This window comes from Musca domestica, unplaced genomic scaffold (genome assembly GCF_030504385.1).
Source record: "Musca domestica strain aabys unplaced genomic scaffold, Musca_domestica.polishedcontigs.V.1.1 2, whole genome shotgun sequence".
Taxonomy (NCBI): Eukaryota; Metazoa; Arthropoda; class Insecta; order Diptera; family Muscidae; genus Musca; species Musca domestica.
In genome coordinates, this window is record NW_026712249.1 from 1,978,490 (window position 1) to 2,000,962 (window position 22,473).

Genomic DNA, 22,473 nt, shown 5'->3' on the forward strand with positions numbered 1-22,473 from the left:
AAGGGAAGCTCTGTGGTTAAAATCATTAGTGAGTAGTATTAAAATAGAGATGAATAGGCCTATTAGAGTTTACGAGGATAATCAAGGCTGCATAAGTATATCAAAAAATCCATCATGCCACAAACGATCAAAACATATTGATATTAAATATCATTTTTCCAGAGAACAAGTTGAAAATAAGCTAATAACTATTGAGTATATTCCAACAGATAAACAGATTGCTGACATATTAACGAAACCCTTGCCAGCTGCTAGATTTCTGGAATTGAGAAGTTATCTCGGCTTGGAAAGTAATATGTAATTGTCTTAATATTTTTGTTTGTTTGGGTCTGATTAGGTTTTTCTGGGTTTTCCTAATCTTTACAACGAATGTTGGGCCTTTTTTTATTTTCCCAGAAATAACAACTTGTCCATCGTGAATTATTACCATACCTATTATTTGGATATTTATTTAATTTGTAATGATCAATATATTTTTGAGGGGGTGTGTTGGACAATTGCACCACAATTGTTCATTGGGAAACTTAAAAATATTTTAATAAAAACTAATTTATGTTACCATCCAAAAATATATTGATCAAAGTTCTCCATATGTTTTTTATGTTACAAAAGTAGGCTTTGTTTTTATATGTATTCGTAATGAAAAGAAAAATATTTTTTTGTTAGTCTATAAACTTTTCTGCTGTGGACAAGTTGTCAAATAATAAAAAATTGAAAAGCTGAATTCAAAATCCACACAAGAAGTTTTCTTAATCAAAGGGGAATATCCTATAAGGAACAAATCTATTAAATTCAGTTTGAGTCCAATGACTCGACAAATTGAATTATTTCAGATACTATCAATCGTGCTTACTATGAAGAAAGAAAGTTATTAACATATTTATAAAAGTATACAAAGTCTTTTATGGTCTTCTCAGTCAAGTCACAAAACTCCAGAAGCCATTTAAATGTAAAATAGAATACTTTGGATTATCGTATATCCAAAGCAAAAGATTTGTGCATTAATTATTCGTAAGTCCAAAACTTAGTTAAATCCATTCGGCATCTTTGCGATAAACCAAATACTTAACAGCAATGAGACCCATAATAGGTGCACTTCCTTAATTTAAACGTGTAACGTTCATCTCATTTGAATAAATAAATTATGTAAACTTTTGAAAATATCTTGCGGTCAAGTTCTGGTGCTCTTTCACTTGCTAAATTATCTAACTTATCTGTTCCCAGTTTTTGCTCAAAACATCGAATTTTCACTCAGCGAGTGAAAAACACTCCGAAAATATCTGACAATGGCTAAATGCATTCGGTGAAGTAATCTCAAGATATTATCAGCAGATAAGACTCTTATCAGCGTATAAATTATATTGTTGTTTATAGGTTGGTGTACACACAGTTGAAATCTGACATTTGCGATTCTACAAGTTTAACAGCAGTTCCTATCGGATTCAAGCAACAACTGAACATAGCCTGGCTATAGGCGGATTTCTTGTGTTATAAAAGCGGTCAAACGCAAATAAGTTGGCATATTTTTCTAATATCATTATCTTTTTTATTTTCTTTAACGCGCCGAAGTAAACCGAAACCGATTGCGTAGATATATATATTGTCGTAGTTTTTTTTCGGGTATTGAAAGCGGATATTCGTCCTAATCCAATGGATGAAGGATATTCGAATAATGCAACGACGTTTCGCGAAAGCCGTGAACCGGTGGCAGCCGTAGGCCGAAACCCGTTGGAGGCATCACTTCTCGGACCAACAGCAACACAGAGCGTCCGGCGTCCCGTACCCGCAGTAGCCACGGCCGGTATTCAGCGCAGAAGAGTGATAAAGAAACATATCCAACAGAAGTATATGTTGTGTGGTTTCGTAATACATGTACATACATAAGTACAAGCAAAAAACAAAAACAACTAACTCTAAACATGCAGACGTTTAACTAAAGATACGATTTAGAAAAGCAAACACAAAGCTAATATCATCATTTGGAAGAGCAAAACTATTTATTGTCACACAATGCAAAATATTCCATTGAAATTCACTTTTAAGATAATCCCAGAAATGAGTAAAGATATAGTCTTGGTACTCTCTGTTCGTGTAGCCAAACAAAAAATGTACGATTCCAAACAAACCAAAAAATAAAAAACAAAAGAACAGAAAGAAGAATAATTTTCTTTTACAAAAATTACAACTTGAAAACATGTTAAGGATTTAAATAATCACGCAAAAATTTTAAAATATCTTTTCTGAGTAAAATAGTAAAAAAGCTGTATGTTCGGTCGGGCCGAACTATGAATACCCTCCACCATTTGGAACGAATTTGGCAATTCTCAAAAACAATAAAATCCGTTAAGAATTCTGTTATACCGAATGTAGCTGTTATATTAGGGTCTATACGACGACATGGACCTACATAGGTAACTTTTGTCATAAGCCATTACAATATTCAAATGCGAAACTTAAAAAAAATCGGTGAATAATGTCGCTAAAATCATCAAAATACCGAATATCGGGAGGTACCGTTATATGGGGCCTATACGAAGACGTGGACCTGCACAGACAATTTTCTGTCTTAGGCTGTAGTATCCATTACGAAATTCAAATACCAAATTTGAAACAATTCCCGTGAATAATGTGGCTACAATGATCAAAATGCCGAATATCGGGAGGTACCGTTATATGGGGGCTATACCAAATCGTGGACCTATATGGCCCATTTTCAATATGAAAAGTCCTGCAGATATAATATACATTTGAGTAAAATTTTATCAACCTACTTCATTTGGTTCGGAAGCTAAAGTGATTTTCACAGATGGACATTTGTGGGGTCTAAAATGTATATTTCGAGGTGTTACAAACGGAATGACAAACTTAGTATACCCTCCATACTATGGTGGAGGATATTTATGTAACGTTTAAATGGCAACCAGTAGTTGACGTTGTTAAAAGACTTACAATTATCCTATACCTAATAGAGAGAGAAATTAAATACCAAATAATTAGGAATGGAATTGGAATGGAATATATTTTGCAAACTTGTCTCCTACCCCTAAATAATTCAAAAAATTAAATAGCTCGGCTTAAAAATATGATCAAAGTCGCACTCTAAACAGATAACATGGCTCAGTTCTGCTATATTAGACGAATGCAAAAACTTCAACAGACAAGAAATTTCAAAATATTTAAATATTCAGAGATCAAATGAAAAGCGAACGATTAATTGTCAAATTTGCGTGAAATTAGGATTAAAGTCCTGTAAACCACTGAAATTAAAACAATGACAACTGTATATATATCGATAACAATATACTACAGATGCTATTGGGTTGTATATCGACAGCCCGACTGACCTTATATACATTAAATTAAACAATAAATATTGTACACGTAAAGTTGCATATATACTTTAAGAGTCCATACGCATATTTTATATAGTTACAAAAAAATATAAAAATGTATAATCGAACCTTTCGATCGGGAGCACTGCCTTGGCACATAATGTCTGCAGATGAATACTTTCGAAAAAGTATTGGATTATCGTAATGAAAATTGCATAAATACGAAAATAGAATCGAACTATTTTATAGCACACATAAATACATAATCATATCAACAATAACACAAAAAGCAAATAAAAAATGGTCACCTCTTAAAATAGTCCCCACATTATTTCTCTCCACAGGCATTTCTCGCCACACCCGCCTACTTGTACGGTAATGTCGTTGAGTCCGACAAAGATTTGGTGCTTCGCATTTGGCCAGCCATTGTATACATGGCTACGGGTCAGCTATGTCGCAGTATCCTAGAACATCTAGATACAGAGTATCATGGACGCACAAGGGAGACAATTAAATATCGAAAAGTATTTTTATTGGCCACTTTGATTACATTTTGTTCTCTAATGATAAGCGGAATATTCTTTTCTTCGGCGTGGATAAAAGTCACAACAACAACACAAATAATTGCCATCGTATTTTATGGCTTCTTTGGTGGTAAGATACTTGAATTATATCAGTCCAAGAATAATCTGAATAAAAATTCGCTAATTAAATAAATTGACTTCAGGAATCGGAGCTAGTCTATTCATATGGAAGACACACGTCATACTGGAAGCTGTGCGTCCACGAGAAGACAAATTCGTTTGCAAGACCATACATTTGTGTGGCGAAGCCTTTTGCCAGTTATTTTTATCCTTCGCATTTACCAATTTACGCACCCTGTACGGCACTGCACAGTCTATAGTTCTAATGTCTGCCCTATTAGTGAATCTCATACCTATAAGTCTTATTATAACTCGGCACCGCGAAGGGGCCATAACCCAGCGTATATCGGTAATAAAGACCGAGGCCACTTTTACGCCTTTGCACCATCAACTGGGGCGCTATGCCAATACATTTGCCGATCAGTTGGACGGCATAGAGTTGCGAACATGGAAAAATCCTCTGATGGAACATCATAATAGTGTGGCTGCCATGACATTGGCAGCAGCCGCGGTGGATAATCATCACTACATGTTGCCCACAGACCAAGTGGATGTAACATTCATCAATCCAAATGGGGTCGAAATAATGGAAATTATCCCAGAGGAGGACGAAACCGTGTCCGTAATGCGTTCCAGTTCGGCTACAATTGAGAATTACGGCAGATCCAACAGCATGAGTGCCTCGCAACAAATGCGAAAATCCAATTCCAATGGTTTGCAAATGAGTCGGGAAGGTGTAGTGGATTCTGGTTACAGTAATTTGGTATGCTCGAAGAATGTTCAAGAGATTCGCATGTATATTTTGTTTCCTTTATCCCGCAGGACAAGCTACAACAGTTTTCCAGAGATGTAACTTCTCACCTGTGGCTGAATCTTTTGGACAAAATAGCAGTGCCTCTCAAGAGGGCTCTACTGGTACCGCAATTGTATCCCACCACGTTCCTATTATCAGCCGACATCTTCTCGTATGTTATGTGTCTTACTGTGCTGCCCGGCTTGGCTGTGAGTCACCATGCCATTAAAAATGCCGAGATACCATTTCTATTTTCCCTGTTGGCTTTTCCTTGGATGTGTTTTTCGTTAATGACTCCCCGCTTTGGCAATAGCCTGTATAAACAAAAGTTCCAGTGGCATACGTTGGGATGCATTTCGAAAGGATTGGCTCTGATATGTAAGTTCAGGAAATTTTTAATAAAAATATTCAATCAAAAACTTAAACGATTTTTTGTTTCCAGTCATTAGTTTTTCTACCTCGAAGTTGTTGCTGAGTGTCTCCGCTGCCCTGCTGGGCTTTGGTCAATCGGTAACATTGTTTCTACAGGACTGGGTGCTACAAATGTGTATGAGTCGGGCACAGTGGCTGGCTATACGATACCCCCTGCATTTTACCAACGGCCTTCTGATCCTGGTTTGGGGTGCACTTGCCCACTGGGTGGTAGCTAACTTCACGTTTCAGGCCAGCGTTGGCTTAGCAGCAGGACTATATGCCATAAGCATAATGCTTTGGAATTTAGTATATTTGTGTGTTAGTTGTAGAAATTAAATATTAAAGAATTTCAGTAAAAGTAATACACTCCATTTATGTAAATCGGATGTGTTGTTAAATCTAAATGGTAAATCGATTATGAAAATGAAAAAGGTGGGTAGCTGGGGTCTCCAGTGCAAGGGAATAATCGAATTGTTTTCAATGAAAATACCTTTGAAAGACACTTACCTTTTCATGAATGCTTTTGGTCGTAGCCTTCTCTAAGTTTTTTGCAGTTACACCCGCGATACCCATGAAATACTCATTGCTACAAAAAATGAATAGATAAGAAAGGTAATTTATTTGAAGAGCACGCACAATAAATTATTATTACCAATTTTAAGTATTTAACCGCTTGCATTTGTATAACGTCTTGAGATTGTGATTTGCATTTCTTCAATTCTGATCTTGCATTAACGTTTGGTAATTTAATTTGATAGCATTCTTACTTTGTTGGAGGAGATGGAAGACTAATCCATTGAAATTCATCCTTATCAAGATTCAGGACAAACCACCATACTTCGTTACTGGCAACAATATCACAAGAATCGAGACTTGTCTAGATGATAAAGTTAATTCCAACTTGACAGACCGTTTTACTAATAAACAAGAGGGCTATCACAATTTCTAATTTGCAATACTTTTTGTTGAAATTTCAAGATTTAAATTCAATGCGTCTGTTCAATTGAATTGCGACGTGCAAATGAGGAGTCTTCCAAATGGCCAACAATACACAACACTATCACACTTTCTTCACTTTTTTTGGCTTTGTTTACAAATGTAACTTTTAATTAATTTATTATAAACACAACAATATGACTTCTACAGCTTTTATTCCTTCGTTTAGTCTGCTTGTTATTTCTTGAATTTGTTTGAAATTAATTGAAATATACTATCACCAATCGGATATAAATAACAAATAGACTTAATAAATGCATATTATAATAATAATTTAAGAATTCAATAAACTTCTTAACTACCAACCGACGCTTACGCTTCCGAGATAATAAAATAACGAATAACGGACTGTGCAATGTGGCATCTCTGAACCAAAAGGCGACATAGAACAAGACCAATAAAGGTGTGGAATCAAAACAGAAAGACCGACAAAGACATAAATACGTAAAGACTAGACAAGAAGCATATTCCAATAAATAGTGTGAAATTATGGTTATAGAGGGCTACAAATTTGACTGGAAAAAGTGCATTTTTCAAAGCTCTCTCAGCAAAAAAACTTAACAGCAATGTAAAAAATCTTTTGAAGAAAAGAGTTTCCCTGCATTTGTGAAAATGCTTCATACAAAATGCTTGTACAAAAAGGTTGACAATTATTTTGACAGCAACGTGGCATAATGAGGGATTTGCAATCACAATTATATTTTTGTTGTGAATTACACGACCGTTCAGTGGTCCATTATTCTGACAGTATTTCAAAGAAAATAGTTGTATTTCAATCACAATAGTTGTATTTCAATCACAATTGTGGTTTTCGTGAATTGCAACACATTTTCATATGAAAAAATGAAAGTAACATTTTTTGCAAAATACATTTTTATTTGTTTTGTTTTTCTCTTTCCGTTTTTTTCTCTTATATAAAATTTACGCTTCCAAAAAACGTACATACATAGTTTGAGGGGCGGAAGGAACTTGCTTTGTATTTATATAATTAGATTAGAAACACAATTTGAAATACTTTTTTTAACTTAATGCAAGCGAAAAAAATAAGGGGAACAAAAAAAGGGGAGTAAAGTAAAAAATGCATATTTATAAAGAAGTAATGAAACTCAACAGAACGATAATTGCATTCATGGTTTGGGCTTGTTATTGTTTGTTGAAGATTGTTGAGTAGAGTTCGTCGTTGTTTTATTTTTAAATGACATAGGTGGTAATAGTGGATTTGGTTGCTGGTTTTAGATTGTCTCAACATGCCAAACTTTGGTATTACAATCTTGACCAGTGGAGATCACAGTGTTATTGACCAGCCTTATAAAACGTGTAATCTGAGATTGTGGATGAGCATCTGCAATGAAGGTAACATAGCTTAGAAAATAAAGTAAAAAAGGAAACCTACTTTTGATGGTGGTGTGGTTGGCGAGATTGGTAACCGACCCGATAATAATGGTGGTATCCAAAGAACCACTGGCCACCAATTGGGAATTAGGTGACCAGGCCACAGTATTGACACGTGCATTATGGAAGCCCCATTCCTTGTTGTGGGCAGGCTGTAAAAACAAAATAATTCATATATTTTATATTTCAAACAAAATCTTTTATGGAAATTTACCTTTTATTCCTCCATATATACTTTCCAATATGGGAAATCAATATTTCGAGGTGTTACATAAGTTCTGGCCCAATCAAACTTATAATACCCCCAACCTAGTGTTGTAGGGTATAATTATCTTGATTGAAAGTGTTACACTTTAAATTGCAAATGCAAGTAGGACTTTTGGATAATGAACTTAAACTTTTGAGAAAACCATAAAGTGGGCGAAGCCGTTATATGGGGGCCACACCAAAACGGGAATCTATATAGGCAATTGTATACTACATAGATTGTTATGCATTGTGAGTCTTAAATGCCAAAGATGAAACAATTTCGTGGGTAAATGTAACTAGGATTATCAAAATAACGAATATCGGTGGGTCCTTCATATGGCGGCTACACCAAAACGTGCACCGATTTTCAATATCAGCCATCCTAGACACAATACAAATTGTTCTGCGGCATCGCTAAATCGATTTATAATCTTATGCTGATGAAGAATTTATATACATTATGCGGTCTAGGACAAATATTTAGGGATGTTACAAACGGAGTGACAAAGTTAATATACCCTCCTTTGAAAGTGGAGGGTATAAAAACATTATACACAAAAGTAAATATGTACACATATATTAAGTTCTTCATTGCATACATTTCAGAACTTACCAAGAACTTGCAATCCACCACTTTATATTTAACTCTGTTTTGGTGTGGAGGGATTAATCTTCTATTCAATTTCAAAGATCCACCTACTTAGCATGCATCATGACGCTTGACATTGCGTCTAAATAAAATTCCACGAAATGTGTGACTTCATCATGCCCCATCATCATTACCCCATGCTGCATTCCAAAACTTGGGACAGCTAATCTAAAAAGAAGAAACAATAGACTAATATATTGTACAATACAAAATAAAATGAACTTTAGAAAAATGTTCGAAATTATAACTTGTATTACCACTGAAAATGAATAAACGAATGAGGAAATGGCAGACGACGAAAGTTTAGTATTGTGTTGGCATTCTTCTCTTGAGCTTAAATCTGTTTCTCTCAATATTCCATTGCATTTAAGAGATTAGATATTTTCTCACTCCTGGTAATTAACATACACTGTTGTTATGATATCGTAACAACAGAGGTAAATCCACCTGGTGTTTATATTTTGACTCTGACTTGTCCTATCTTTATACTTCTATGTCTTTGTGCGGGTTCCCATTTCCCATAGTAATCCGCATGAAGCGACATCCACCACGTTTTGCAAATATTTTATGAAAATTATTAATTTTATCCCTTGCAAGGTCGAAAAATCAAATCCTGCAAATCCCTAATGGACAACGAATATGGATTTAGAAATCTACTAGAATTTAACTACGGGAATGTAGATGTCGCCAAATATAATCCAACGCTTTATTAATGTTATCAAGCATTTGTGAATGCCAATTGGCTGAATTTAATTTAATCTCAAACCATGGTAGAATCAAGAAGGTAAAGTCATGCAATCATGTTAAATGTTTATTTACAAACAGCGTTGCCTAAAATTTGACGAGGCGTACACAAATACTCAACTTTTCCACTATTGTAAAATGTTGTATACGTCCGTATTACGAAAATACGCCAGGGGCTGGATTCTTGTTCTATGAAATTTTGAAATGAAAAATATTTTCTTTATAACATTTTTCAATTGACATTTTTTTCGTTTACAAATGTATTCATAGAACAAGAATTGTGGCCCAAGTCCATATCTGCCAATAAATAACGTAGCAAAAATTGATAATTTTCCAAATTTTCCCAATTTTTATATTTTTCAATTACAAACATTAAAAATGTTTGTATCATTCATTTTTAATTTCAGCACAAAAAAAAGAAAATGTTTCAATTTGAAATTTTGTACGCCGGACGTATTTGGGTAGCCTTAATATATATAACGTCGACCAAGCATTCATATATCAGAGATGGGAACACAGTGTAATTTAAAAGAGTTAGTTACTCATGGTAAAGTTAAGAAGGTTTTAATTTCAAATAAAAAATATTCATCTTTGCAATTTCTGTAATGTGTATTGTATTCCCGGAATCCATCTTCTGGAACAGAACTAATGATATATCGATCATAATTAATATAGAGGACTTCGATGTAAACGTAGCATAAAAATTTAAATAATTTACGTCAACTCGTTCGCGCCATACGCTCTGCGTCGTATATTAGACAATGCAGTACAGCAAAAGACAAATGAAGTTGGATGCAAGTTGCAAAGAATCGTGTACGTGTGTGTGTGTGTGTAATAGCGGCTTTTTTCTTTACGTGAATTTTCGCAAAAATTTGGCTCAACTTTTCATTTTGGAAAAGATAAAATTGTGCTTTTCCCTGTTTATTATACCAAATCGTAATAATTCAATGCAGGAAGAATAGATAGACCTCCATTTGTTGGAAAATTTATCGAGCAAAGCACACAAGTGCCAACAACGAAGAATCGCAGACGCTCCTTGTGCCAGCAAGCGGCCATAGTGAATTGTAAATTGTGTGTAGTGAGTTCAAACGACGCAGAGCTGACTAGGGGCGCTCAAATTTAAGGTGAAAAATAAAATTTGAACGATCGTGGTAGAGCCGAAAGGAACACACAGCACTATTCTGGGCTTTGAATTGTCGATGGGTAAAAAGGCTTTTAAAGCCGTTCCGAGAAATTTGCATTGATGATGTACATTGAACATACTGGCCTGGAAGATAATCTACATCACATACTTACTAATCGGGTACCGACATCGAGCAGCCCAAGCGCCGCTGCAGCATCTGCGCTATTGCTGGCGCGAGTGAGGGAGGCGGCGCATAGCGCAACGTCGCAAGAGGCGAGGGAGGCAGAGAATCAGAAGTGCAATAAGGAGTGGGTACGACGTCCCGAACCCAAACTAGTGCCGGTTGAAAGTCTGAATACATTGGATGTGGTAAAGCAATTGGCATCCAGGCCGAAAGAAACAAACGGCACCATAGATCAATTGGCAAAGAGCGAGGCACAGGACGAAAAAGAAGAGGAGCAGTACGAAATATTGCATATTGAAGATATCGATCAAGTAGAGCCACCAGTTAAGCCAACAGCGGGAGAAAGGCCAATAGACTCTGCTGAAAGAAAGCCTGTTGCAGATACTACACATTTTGTTATTGATATCCAGAGGAACGAAATACAGGAAAACCTCGAGGAAAGAGCGATTCTGGACGAAGACGAAGAATACGAGTACATAGTGACACGTGTGCCCAAGAGGAAAGTTCCATCACAATTCCTTCAACACAAAGAGGTCAATCAGAGTATACCCGTACAGGTTAGTTGCTATTAAAATGTTTTTATTCTGTTGTGTGCCTTGTTGGATACTTAGTTTTATAGAAAATTCATTTGGAGCATAAAAATACTTAGCGAGTCCTTGACCCAGGTGTCCAGAATTCTGCAAAATATCCTTACATGTCTTATTTAATTTTTAAAAAAGGGTAAATTGGAAAAATATTGAACCGGATATGATAAATAATTACTAACAATTGACATACTTATATTTATTTGCCGTATCTGAAACCACAATATGTTTTAAAAATGGGGGACGAACAATTCCAATAAATCAAAAACTGTATTTCAAAAAAAAAAAAAAAAAAATGAGTGGAAAACCTGATCCCAAATTAGTTTTTTAATAAATTTTAAATAATATATTGAAATTTGAATAGTTTTTTTTTTCTATTTTCTAATTTATTTACTTTTTTTTTTTTTTTGCTTTACATTGGAGTCATTAAATTAATAAGTCACATACAATATTTATATATGTATTTTTTGATGTATTATGGAAATTACTGACGCAATGCTTTCGTTTTTAGACCCATTTTAATCGAGAATCCAAGAGGAAGATTAGACCAGTTCCAGAAGCAATTCCGATTGATATACATCAACGTAAAATATTGAACGGTAGTTTACCACTTCCTGAAATAAAACCTCTTAGCCCAAAACGGGGTAATATAACAAGTGAGCCCAGTTTTGTCGACAATTTTGATTACAATTCGTATCAGGATACTGCCACAGCTGCGTTATCACAGGGCTACTGTCAAGCTTCGCACAATAAAGACGTCCAAATGGGCATCGATATACTGAGCAAAATAAGACAATTTTTCAATTGGTTACCAACGAATCAATACGATACTACCAGTCCGGATCATCAAGAAGGCAAAAGGAAAAGGAGGTAAGACAATTGATTTAATTATTATCTTTCATAATTATCCAATCCATTTTACGAAACCTTACTAACTAAATCTTAATTTTCAGATCGGAAGACTATTCGGAATCGGCGAGTGAACGTTTGATCAAGTACCGCAAGGTGGAGAATCACTTTCCTAAATACGTCACCCAAACGAAGGATGACGACATAATTGAATTCTTACCACCTGCACCACCACAACAATCGAGAAAACCATTCTACTCAACTAATATGTCAACAGGTCGTCGTTCGCTTTTAGGTACGACGGCCATCAATTCATCCTTATTTAGTACTCCAGTTATACGAGATTATCGATTATTTACAGATAAGCCACCCTTGCGGAAGTCAATGTTTTCAGTCCCACAAATAACTACACGCTTAATCAAGAATACCTCTTATGCTGATATTGAATTTTCGGATGACGATGAACCACAATTGGTTTTGCCATCCACGTCAAGTGATGTCAGACGCGTGCCCCAAATCCGCAACATTCCCATAATTCAAACAGATGAACGCTGTAACTCTGTCAGTCAAAAACCTCCTCCACCTCTGCTAGAACCCCGTACTGGGGCTATTTTGTCTTCTGGAGATGATTTATTGCGTCGACCATCCTATGCTGACGCCCTACGTCAAAGCAATCCACGCGTTTCCTCTGTCCGAGTTGGAAATGTTTTGGGCACACGGAACAACAGCCTTTCCTCTTCGGGAGGTGCAACTCCATCCGAGTCCTCGCGGTTTCTCAATGGATTTAGCAGTTTACGCACAAATGCTTCGTCAAATATGGCACGTCCTTCAATATTAGCACAAGAAAAGGAAAGCGATGAGCGCGAGAAGTACCAACAACTTTTGAAACAGGTGGCGCCTGGCGTATATGGTTTCTCCTGTGAAAATAAAATACCCACACCGTCTCAGCGCAGACGATCAGGTTTTATGTCGGCAGCAGCAGCAACATCCTCAGCTAGAAGTTCTCCTGCGAATGCTAGAAGGTCAGTGGGCTTGGGCCAGTCAGTTTTGAAGCGTCCTCCTTTATCTTCTACCATCAATTTGGATGACGAAGAAGACGATGAAGTCATTTTTTTGAACAACACATCGAAAGCTTCCAAGATAAAAGGCGCTGTTGTTATCGATGATGATGGAGATAATGATATATCTGAAATAATTGATTTAGAGAGTGCTGCCGATCGGCATGTTTTGTCACAATGTGCTAAAATCAAACAGGAAGAAAATTCTCTTAGTAAATCCGGAGCAGAGAATGCGAACGTTCGCAAGAAAATGTCATTGTAAGAAGAGGGCTACACTGACGAAAAACAATTTGTTACTCATTTTAACACATTCTCCATTTCAGACCTTTCGTAGAACCAGTCAACACATTTAAAGAGAGGATAAGTTCCTGCCCACACATCAAGGATAATTGGTTGGAGAATTTGCAGTCAAAATGGTCCATTCGTAAGAAGAACCGACTTGATGAAGTCCAAGAGACGGCCAAAGTGTAAGAGAACCCTTTCTTATCTTTCTTTCCAATGATAGCTTTATATTTTTTCTTGATTGGATAGAGTTGAAAAACTTGCCTTAGAACGCAAAGCAGCTGAGGCTGATATCCAAGAACGTTTGCGAAACTTCCAAATAGTCGATCCTGGACTATTTGTGGTAGACGACTTTGAAGATGTCGAACCTGAACCCGAGTTTGTTGAGCTGACTCCAGAACACAGGGCACGAATAAACGCTTCCGTATGTGGTCCACTAGATCAGGTAAGCTAACTTCTTTGAGTTAAATATGCGAACAGGTGGTAAGATATTTCTGTTCATACTCTTTAGGTGTTGGTGTCGAAATTCAATTTGAACATAACACGACGTGACATTCACACCTTGTGCGGCCACAACTGGCTGAACGATGAGGTGATCAATTTCTACATGAACCTCCTAACCGAGCGTGGGGATCTCAAAAGCAAATCCCATGGCCTACCCTCTGTTTATGCCATGAACACATTCTTCGTGCCCCGTTTAATGCAGGCTGGTCACGCAGGCGTCAAGCGCTGGACGCGCAAAGTTGATATATTTTCCAAGGATGTGATTCCCGTACCCGTACATGTGGGTGGAGTTCATTGGTGCATGGCTATAATACATATGAAGAATCGCACTATTAAATACTACGACTCAATGGGTACTCCTAATCCAAGTGTGCTCAAAGCTCTGGAACAATATCTAAAGGACGAGTCGCTCGACAAGCGTAAACAGCCCTTCGACACAAGCGATTTCCAGATAGAATCTGTACAGGGTGTTCCACGTCAAATGAACGGCAGTGATTGTGGGGTCTTCAGCTGCATGTTTGCCGAGTACATAACACGAAACAAAGAAATCACCTTCTCGCAACAGCACATGGAATATTTCAGAGATAAAATGATTCTGGAAATCGTTACCGGGGAATTATTGCAGTAGTGGATTGCAGAGTAGGTCCACTTAAAAACAACAATAAATGAGCATTTCTTTGCTTTCGTAGTTTATACTTTTTGTACGTATCGTAACTTTCAGAATCCCTCCCATTTTCTTCTTCCTTTCCATTTGTACCAATACATTTTTCATGCATTGAATATTTAGTTATTTTTTCTTTTTTTGTTTTCATTATTTTTCATCGTGAATTAAGGTCATAAGGGAATTTGGTTTTGCTATTTAATTCTTTGCGATGCAATTCACTTCAGCAGCACATACCCATATTTCCATTCTCCTCTGCGCCCTCTGAAGTAATAGAAAATAGCAATTACAGTAAATACAAATATCTTAATTTATTTCTTAACATTAACTGCATATAAATATACCTAGAACACTACTATAATAATGATAAATAAATATGAACAAACCCAATAGTTTGAAGTAAGAATCGATTGTGTAATTGCATTCACCCACTACATTGATTTGCATTCGCTACGAAAAAGAAAAGGATAACCAACAGGACGTCGTCATATATATGAATGCAAACTGGCGAAAACGTTGAAGTGGATGTCACCTCACCACATACACACAAAATATTATTACTTCTTCAGCTACTACTTCTTTGATATTAAGTGTATTTGTGTAAGAAAATATTTAATTTTTATTTTGCAAATCATAATGATTATGAGTTTAAATGATAATCGGAAAATTCAAGAATAAATTCCTAAAACGTTATTAACTGTGTGTGAATCTTTTTGAGGAAATGATGCTGTAACCTTAAATGGAAAATATAAAATTATGTACATTACAACGAGGCAATATCCAAATCGTCTAACAGTGATGAACAAATTTACACCATATAGAAGATTATATTGAATATTATTTTGTTGGGGGAATTCGTTGCTGACCCTACGTCACAATGAAATCTTCAGTGACCGTTTTTTCATAAAAACTGCGGCATTTCATTAAAGCAGCGTCCAGTTTCCTCTTTTAAGGAAACTGATGCAGCAATTGAATCGTTTTTCTGGCTGTATAACACAGTGACACTTCGAGGATGTATTTGCTTCTCGTGAATCATTTAAGTATTTTCTTCAACCCACACATACAGCCATGTCATAAAATCGAATCGGAATGGTTTAAATTCCGTAATTCAAAATCGATCGTTTTTGTTTCTGCTTCTTCTGATTCCGAACGATTTGGTGAACTACGAAAATCTCATTATTCAGTGTAAATATGGCAACAATAGAGGAATAAAAGAACGAATGAATGAGAGATGTTTCGAACCCCTTGTTCCACCCAGTGCAGTGTGAACAATTTAATAACAAGTTTTATTTAAACTTATAAATCAATTCTTGTGGAGCAAGCACAATGAATTAAACATTAATTAACACATGGTACAATTACCAAGGTAATCCCTTGCTGTCAGACGATTATTTTTTTTTTTATTGTATGTCCCTTCATTGTCAAATTGTACAAGTGGCAAGGCCAAATGTTTTGTTTTCACGCCTTTTGGATGGTATAAAATTTAAGGAAGATTAAAATCTAAAACTGATAAAGCATGTAAGTCGTTATTGAATGATTGGATTTTCTTTTCGCCTGGGACAAGTATTAGGGCAATACCACGCCTTGTTTACTTCATTCTTCATTTTTAGTCGAATTGGCATTCAATTCATTACAGGGAATTGTAAAATCTGCCACTCGTCATACGTAAATATTTTAGATATAAAAATAAATTTTATTTGAATAGTGGCAAGGTCAAGTTCCCCAGAAGAGGGCTGCCATATTCAATTCAGAAAATGAGTCTAACTCTTTGATGTTCCCAAGCGTTGATGCATCTACCTGTATTCTTCTACCATGGTTTTCTGAAATGAATAATTTTTGTTGGAAAAAATTGGAATTCTAGAAAAATAATGGGGCAACACTTTGTTAATAATTTGCTTCGTCAATTGAGAAACAATTAACATTTGCTAATTATTTTAAATAAAAAGATAAAAAATTTAATTGTGAATTTGTTAATAAAACAAATTTTTCATTACCCAAAATTCGACGTACTTAGTCGACGTTTTTCACCGCATAAGTGAAACACATGTATTTAATACTACTTGCATACAATATTACAAAGTTAAACATTTTCAACATTAACAATTCAATAATTTATTTTTTATACCCTACAACACTATGTGTTGGGGGTATTATAAGTTTGATTGGGCCAAAAATTATGTAACACCTCGAAATATTGATTTCCCACATAGGAAAGTATATATGGATCTTCCTATCTCGCCGAGTTGAGTCGATCTAGCTATGTATGTCCGTCCGTCCGTCTGTCCGTCTGTCCGTCTGTCCATGTTAATTTGTAATCACTCTACAGGTCGCAATTATGACCCGATCTTCACGAAATTTAGAATGGAGGTGGGGCTAGGGTCAGAATAGAACCCTATTTCTTTTGGAGATGTTCGCATAATATTTAGGGGTCGAAATGGACCAAATACTGAAAAAATGTCGGATTTTGCAGTAGCTATACAGGTCACACTTGTAGGCCTATCAACGCGGAATTTCGCATGTAGCTAGAGTTTAGGGCGGGGAAGAAGCCTACCAATTTGGGTGGTCATCGGATAATATTTAGCGGGTAAAATAGACCATATCTTTTGTGTTGAAAAAATTCAAAATTTTTCATTAAACCGTGAATTTTTAAAATCCCGGCGAAATCACAAAGTCATGACAAGGTTACTTCTGACCTTTACATTGATGTTAACATCCAACAAATCGGATATATAGCAAAATATGTGCGATATATATGTTTATCAAAGAAGATATGCTTGAAAAATCTCTTATATGTCGAGAACGGCTGAACTGATTTCGACAGTTCTCATTAATTCAGAATGGCCACTTGGCAGGAAAGAAAAAACGTCTAAAAAAATCGCATAAAAATATCTCTCTAAAGATGAAAATATGGATTTTGTAAAATTTTCTCATATTTTTTCAATTTTGTCATATTTTTGGCATATTTTCATTTTGAATTAAACATTTGGTAATATTTCTACTGCTAACAAAACTAAGTAGTTAGGATATCAGGATATCATATACAGATCGCATTTATGGCCCGATCCTTACGAAATTTTGCATGGAGATAAGATGAGGGTCAGAATAGAAGCCTACTCTTTTTGGGGATGATCGCCCTATATTTAGGGGTTGAAATGGACCAAAAAACTGCAAAATTGTCTGCATGTCGTAATTATCGCCCGATCCTCACGCACATTTGAATGGGAGTTACCGGACATTACAAAAGCCAAGCAGTTTTGGATGGCCATCGAAAAAGTTCCAATGTGTGACATAGTTTGCCAACTTTTGTAGACAAAATACGAAAATGTCCATTCCAGTGACTTTTTGGAGAATTCACAAATACAGGAAAGACGCACTTCTGACTATTTCGTTAACGCTGATTTCGTTGAGTCAAAAACCAATAATAAATATTAATCTTTTACCACTTCTGAGAGATAATAGGTCTTTGGGAAATATTGGTCCCAGATCTAAGAAGACCATTTACGTGCAATATCTACCAATAAATTGGAAATGAGCAAATTAGTTTAAGTTGCTATTATTCGAAAATTAGAAAAATTATTTGTTACAATATCTTGTGAAATTCTTTCGAGTATCTCGCCTATATAAACTGTATCATTTATTATAGTGTTGTAGGGTATTCAACGGTCGGCCCCGCTCGACTGTAGCCTTTGCTTACTTGTTTTGTGTTGAAAATATAAATGTACTATTCAACAAGTAAAAAAGCAGTAAATTCAGCCGGACCGAACTTTGAATACCTTCCACCATTTGGAACGAATTTGGAAATTTAAAAAAAAAATAAAATCCGTTAAAATCTCAAAAATACCGAATATAACCGTTGTATTTGGTTCTATACGAAGACGTGCATGGGAAAATTTTGTCGCAAGCCAGTACAATATTCAAACATGAAACGTGAACAAATTCGGGCGAACAATTTAGCTAAAATCATCAAAATAAGGAATATAGAGAGGTACCGTTATATCGGGGCTATATGAGGACCTATACCTAAATAGACAATTTTCTGTCAAAGGCTGTAGCACCTTTTTGGAACTTTAAATTCGAAGTTTCAAACAATTTCGATGAATATTGTACCCAAAATCGTCAGAATAACGAATAGAGTTACAGTTATATGGGGCTATACGAAGACGTGAACCTGCACATACAATTTTCAGTCTTAGGCTTTAGTATCCATTACGAACTTCAAATACCAAATCTGAAACAATTCCGATGAATAATGTTGTTAAAATCATCAAAATACCGAATACCGGGAGGTACCACTATATGGGGGCTATACCAAAACGTGGACCTACATGTCTCATCTTCAATACCAAAAGTCCTACAGACATAATACACATTTGAGTAAAATTTTATAAACCTACTTCATTTCGTTCGGAAGCTAGAGGGATTTCCACAGACGGACGGACATCGCTAAATCGACATAGAATTTTAATGCTGATTAAGAATATATATACTTTGTGGGTCTAAAATGAATATTTCGAGGTGTTACAAACGGAATGACAAACTTAATATACCCACCATACTATGGTGGAGGGTATACAAAATGTAGTTGAAATTGGAAAATATTAGAATTGGGTTAATTTTAAGAAATATGAATTTTAACCACAAAACATTTTACTATAGTGGGAAGTTGAATATTTGTGTGCGCTACGTTGAATTTTAGCTAACGCTGTTAGTTGAAAGTGTTTTAAAAATGTTTTAAATTTACAACATTAATATAATATATTATTAAATTATTAATATCCTTCTATAGATTGTGTGATTACACCAGACAGACGAATAGACTGACATTTCATATTTACCCTGACCAAGAATATACCTTTATATATTTTTTGGATCTTACTTGATTATTTCGTGGAGTTATAAACGGAATGGCCAAGTTAATATACCCCACAAAGTATGGTAAAGGGATAAAATGATTTTGGATTGTTTTTAAAAACCTCTATCAACTTATTATGGCGATGATGGTGTTCGTGTTTGCTTGTATGTACGCTTGCACGTTCGATTCAAACATGTTCGGTTTTACAACCGTGAGTTGTTTGTATGCTAGCTTCGTTGTGTATGAATCAATTCAATTCATTCGTTAACTCGACGTCGACGAGCGCGAACGTCTTTGCAATGCGCCTGTAAAAGATATTCGAATTTGAATACGGAAACAAGTAACGGTTTTATGAATAAGTGCGAAATTTGTGATTTTTTTTGTTAAATTAAGTGAGTGGTAATATTGAAAGAATATATGCTTTTGTTGGAATACTTTTCAAAAATGTAAAAACGAAGGTTTCTGTTTTATTTTATCATATTTTTTTTGTAAAAACAAATGAATAAAAATTAAAAAAAAATACCAAGAATTGAAACATAATAAAGTAGTCAGCACGTTCCAAGAAACAACAACAAATGCTCGAATTAGACGCCAACATCCAAAAGAACAACAATGAGCGCCAACCGATATCTGTCCTCATCTAAGGCAAAATAGCCAAGCCAAGTGAACACAGAACGCCAACATTGAATATTAAAGACATCGTGAGTGAGTATCTTGTTGAGACAGAGATACAATAAACACTATTCTTCTGGTCTTGCTGATGTTGTTGTTGTCGTCGTTCTTTGACGTTTGGCGTTTGCTGTTTTCCCGTTGCTGCCAACGTTGCTGTTTTGCCGTTAGAAACTGGCTGCTGTTGTTGCTGCTGCTCTGCTATTGCTGTTTTCGTACATCGCTCGAAAGCGAAATGTGAAAACAAGAGTTCCAACATTTTCAAAATCTTTGACTCAATTCAGTTGGTGTTGAATTCTCGCGGCGGTTAGATCAAAATTTTTGTAGTCTATATTGGCCGACTCGCTAGATCAGAGTGTATATTTGAATATCTATATAGGTAGCCACATGTGTACACACACACACATAATATATGAGCAAAGAAATACCTATACATATATAGAAATAGATTCTAAAAAGTGAGCAAATCGTTTGGATCGAACACACCAGTTTGGTTGTGAGTAGTAAAGTGTCTTGAAATGAATATAAATAATTTTGTGAGGAAGAAATAAAGAAAAAAAAAAATATTAACCTTCGGATTAAAAAAGAAAAAATAATTTTGAAAAAAATATATAGTGATAAAAGGAAACAAAGTTGATAAGTGTGAAATAAAAACAAAAAAAACATACCTTACTAATTACAAATAATGTAACAAATATAAAACTATAAACCAAGCAATGCATATGGCTGAAATTGATGGATAACGAAACGTAATTTAAAATTATTAAAGTGTTTTCATTTTGCAAAACGAGTCTGTGTGACCCCTTGGGATTTGCTAAAAGTTACCTTGACCTCAAACAATAAATATGTCAATTAAAATATGTATGTGTATATTTGATGTATTCTAAATACTGAAATAACTCAAAACGTCTCTTTGGAGACGAATTTACCAAAAAAATATATATTTCGCTTGATTGGACTGTAGAAAACTGTTCAATTTGATGTAAAATGTAAGTTAAGGAGTCGATCATCTCAATTTTTGAGTTTGGATTGGGCGGACTTTTTATACATGAGCAATGTGCTGAGACCTGTAAAAATTGTATAAAATGTTTCGGGATAGTTTTCCAATTGTTCTTAAGACCACTTAATATAAACCCATATAGTTCGATTATGGCTTGGACTTTAAAACACCAATAATTGACAGGGGTCCTAAAATGGAGGATACTCTTAACTGACATGGGGGTTTATGTTTAACATTTTTGACGAGTACGCCTTCCACCCGTTAGGCGTCAAAATTAAAGATATCACCTTCTTTGATCAGGAGAATGGGCGAGACATTTTAGAGCACCTGACCGTGATCAGTAACCATATTGAATATTGTTATTATGGCTTTTCAAATAACAAACTGCTGACAATTTGATTGATAATTTGGGCTCAAAATGTGTTGCAAATGAGTTCTATACCAAATGAGTTGTTGGAACTTGAGACTGAAATCTCCAACATACATAAATGCAGGAGGTACCGATATATGAGGGATACATAAAATAATGGACCAATATAAATACATTTTTGGAGGAGAAGGTTCTATATATTAAACAGGTACTGATGCTAATATACTTTTGCAATATATCTCAATTACTCAAAGATTAGCATACTCAATATAATTGTTTTTTGCTTAGCAATTCTTATTTTTTCTACGAATCTTAACTTATAATTTTATCAAATTTTCACTTTGATATTTGTAGAACTTAAGGAGTTAGTTTAGTAAACACCTGTAAATATTGCTATATTCATAGTCAGGACAATACATCTAAACCATGTACATCTCATTTCCTATTTTAGTAATAAATTTGGCTCATAAATGCGCCAGGAATTCCTTCATTTCCGACCTTTAAAAATAGTACAATTTGTTGGTAAATATTTATACAGCCGAGAAAGAAATAGAAGCATTATTATATCCTCCACCTTGAAAAGGAGGGTATATTAACTTTGTCATTCATAATCAGCATCAAATTTTTAATCGATTTAACGATGTCTGTCTGTTGAAATCACGATACGGCCCACATTATTTGACGTGGAGCTTCACATTTTTGGCAGAACAATTTGTATTGTGTCTCGGATGATTGGTGTTGAAAATGAGATATATCGGTCCACGTTTTGGAATAGCCGCCATATAACCGTACCTTCCGATATTCGGTATTTTGATAAGTTTCGCAACATTTTTTCACGAATTTGTGTTAAAATTTGTTATTTGTTAGTCATAATTGGTTCTAGCTTTGGTGGCGACGCATTGTATACATAGGTCCACGTTTTTGTATAACCCCCATATAACGCTACCTCCCGATATTCGGTATTTTGATGAATTTTGCCACATTTTTCCACGGCATTTGTAGTTCGTAACGGGTCCTAGCGAAACATTGTATATATATTTCCACGTTTTCCTATAGCTCACATATAACAATACTCACCGATATTCGATTTTTTTGATAATCATATTCACGCTTACCCACGAAAT

The 22,473-nt window shown here is 35.3% G+C and overlaps 3 protein-coding genes and 1 long non-coding RNA gene across 16 annotated transcripts in view; 3 read left to right on the forward strand and 1 right to left on the reverse strand.

Annotated features, from left to right (window-relative positions):
- Nucleotides 1-1,397: 1,397 nt before the first annotated feature.
- Nucleotides 1,398-5,587, forward strand: LOC101896524 (uncharacterized). 3 transcript variants are annotated; one of them, XM_011294023.3, is made up of 5 exons: nucleotides 1,398-1,514; nucleotides 3,677-3,986; nucleotides 4,060-4,739; nucleotides 4,799-5,147; nucleotides 5,212-5,587. In XM_011294023.3, exons 2-5 carry the CDS (start codon nucleotides 3,767-3,769, stop codon nucleotides 5,517-5,519), a joined length of 1,557 nt encoding a protein of 518 aa, XP_011292325.1. In that variant the 5' UTR covers nucleotides 1,398-1,514; nucleotides 3,677-3,766; the 3' UTR covers nucleotides 5,520-5,587. The 3 variants fall into 3 exon arrangements, with proteins under 3 accessions (XP_011292325.1, XP_005183061.1, XP_011292326.1); XM_005183004.4 differs by having other exon boundaries at nucleotides 1,432-1,872; XM_011294024.3 differs by lacking the exon at nucleotides 1,398-1,514 and adding an exon at nucleotides 1,733-2,108.
- A 1,768-nt stretch (nucleotides 5,588-7,355) lies between these two features.
- Nucleotides 7,356-8,655, reverse strand: LOC109612479 (uncharacterized). 3 transcript variants are annotated; one of them, XR_009342037.1, is made up of 4 exons: nucleotides 8,434-8,655; nucleotides 7,786-8,287; nucleotides 7,573-7,723; nucleotides 7,356-7,521 (listed from the first exon to the last, which is right to left on the reverse strand). It is a non-coding gene; the product is annotated as an uncharacterized LOC109612479 (long non-coding RNA). The 3 variants fall into 3 exon arrangements; XR_009342039.1 differs by lacking the exon at nucleotides 7,786-8,287 and having other exon boundaries at nucleotides 8,434-8,642; XR_009342038.1 differs by lacking the exon at nucleotides 8,434-8,655 and having other exon boundaries at nucleotides 7,786-8,382.
- A 1,366-nt stretch (nucleotides 8,656-10,021) lies between these two features.
- Nucleotides 10,022-15,151, forward strand: LOC101899477 (sentrin-specific protease 1). 3 transcript variants are annotated; one of them, XR_009342055.1, is made up of 7 exons: nucleotides 10,022-11,077; nucleotides 11,616-11,974; nucleotides 12,058-13,269; nucleotides 13,335-13,478; nucleotides 13,543-13,738; nucleotides 13,805-14,498; nucleotides 14,631-15,151. XR_009342055.1 is itself a non-coding variant. In XM_059121621.1 (7 exons), exons 1-7 carry the CDS (start codon nucleotides 10,457-10,459, stop codon nucleotides 14,423-14,425), a joined length of 3,087 nt encoding a protein of 1,028 aa, XP_058977604.1. In that variant the 5' UTR covers nucleotides 10,023-10,456; the 3' UTR covers nucleotides 14,426-15,151. The 3 variants fall into 3 exon arrangements, 2 of the variants coding, with proteins under 2 accessions (XP_058977603.1, XP_058977604.1); XM_059121621.1 differs by having other exon boundaries at nucleotides 10,023-11,077; nucleotides 12,058-12,248; nucleotides 12,315-13,269; nucleotides 13,805-15,151; XM_059121620.1 differs by having other exon boundaries at nucleotides 13,805-15,151.
- Nucleotides 15,152-19,691: 4,540 nt separating this feature from the next.
- Nucleotides 19,692-22,473, forward strand: part of LOC101896703 (integrin alpha-PS2) — a 67,832-nt gene continuing 65,050 nt past the window's right edge. For 3 of the 7 annotated variants that reach the window (XM_005183005.4, XM_059121619.1, XM_020036571.2), the window contains exon 1: nucleotides 20,003-20,358. The gene's annotated coding sequence lies outside the window, so the exon portion shown is untranslated. Of the gene's footprint in view, nucleotides 19,710-20,002; nucleotides 20,476-22,473 lie in introns of those variants that run through there. The other 4 variants (XM_020036572.2, XM_005183006.4, XM_059121617.1 and 1 more) reach the window with 4 other exon arrangements.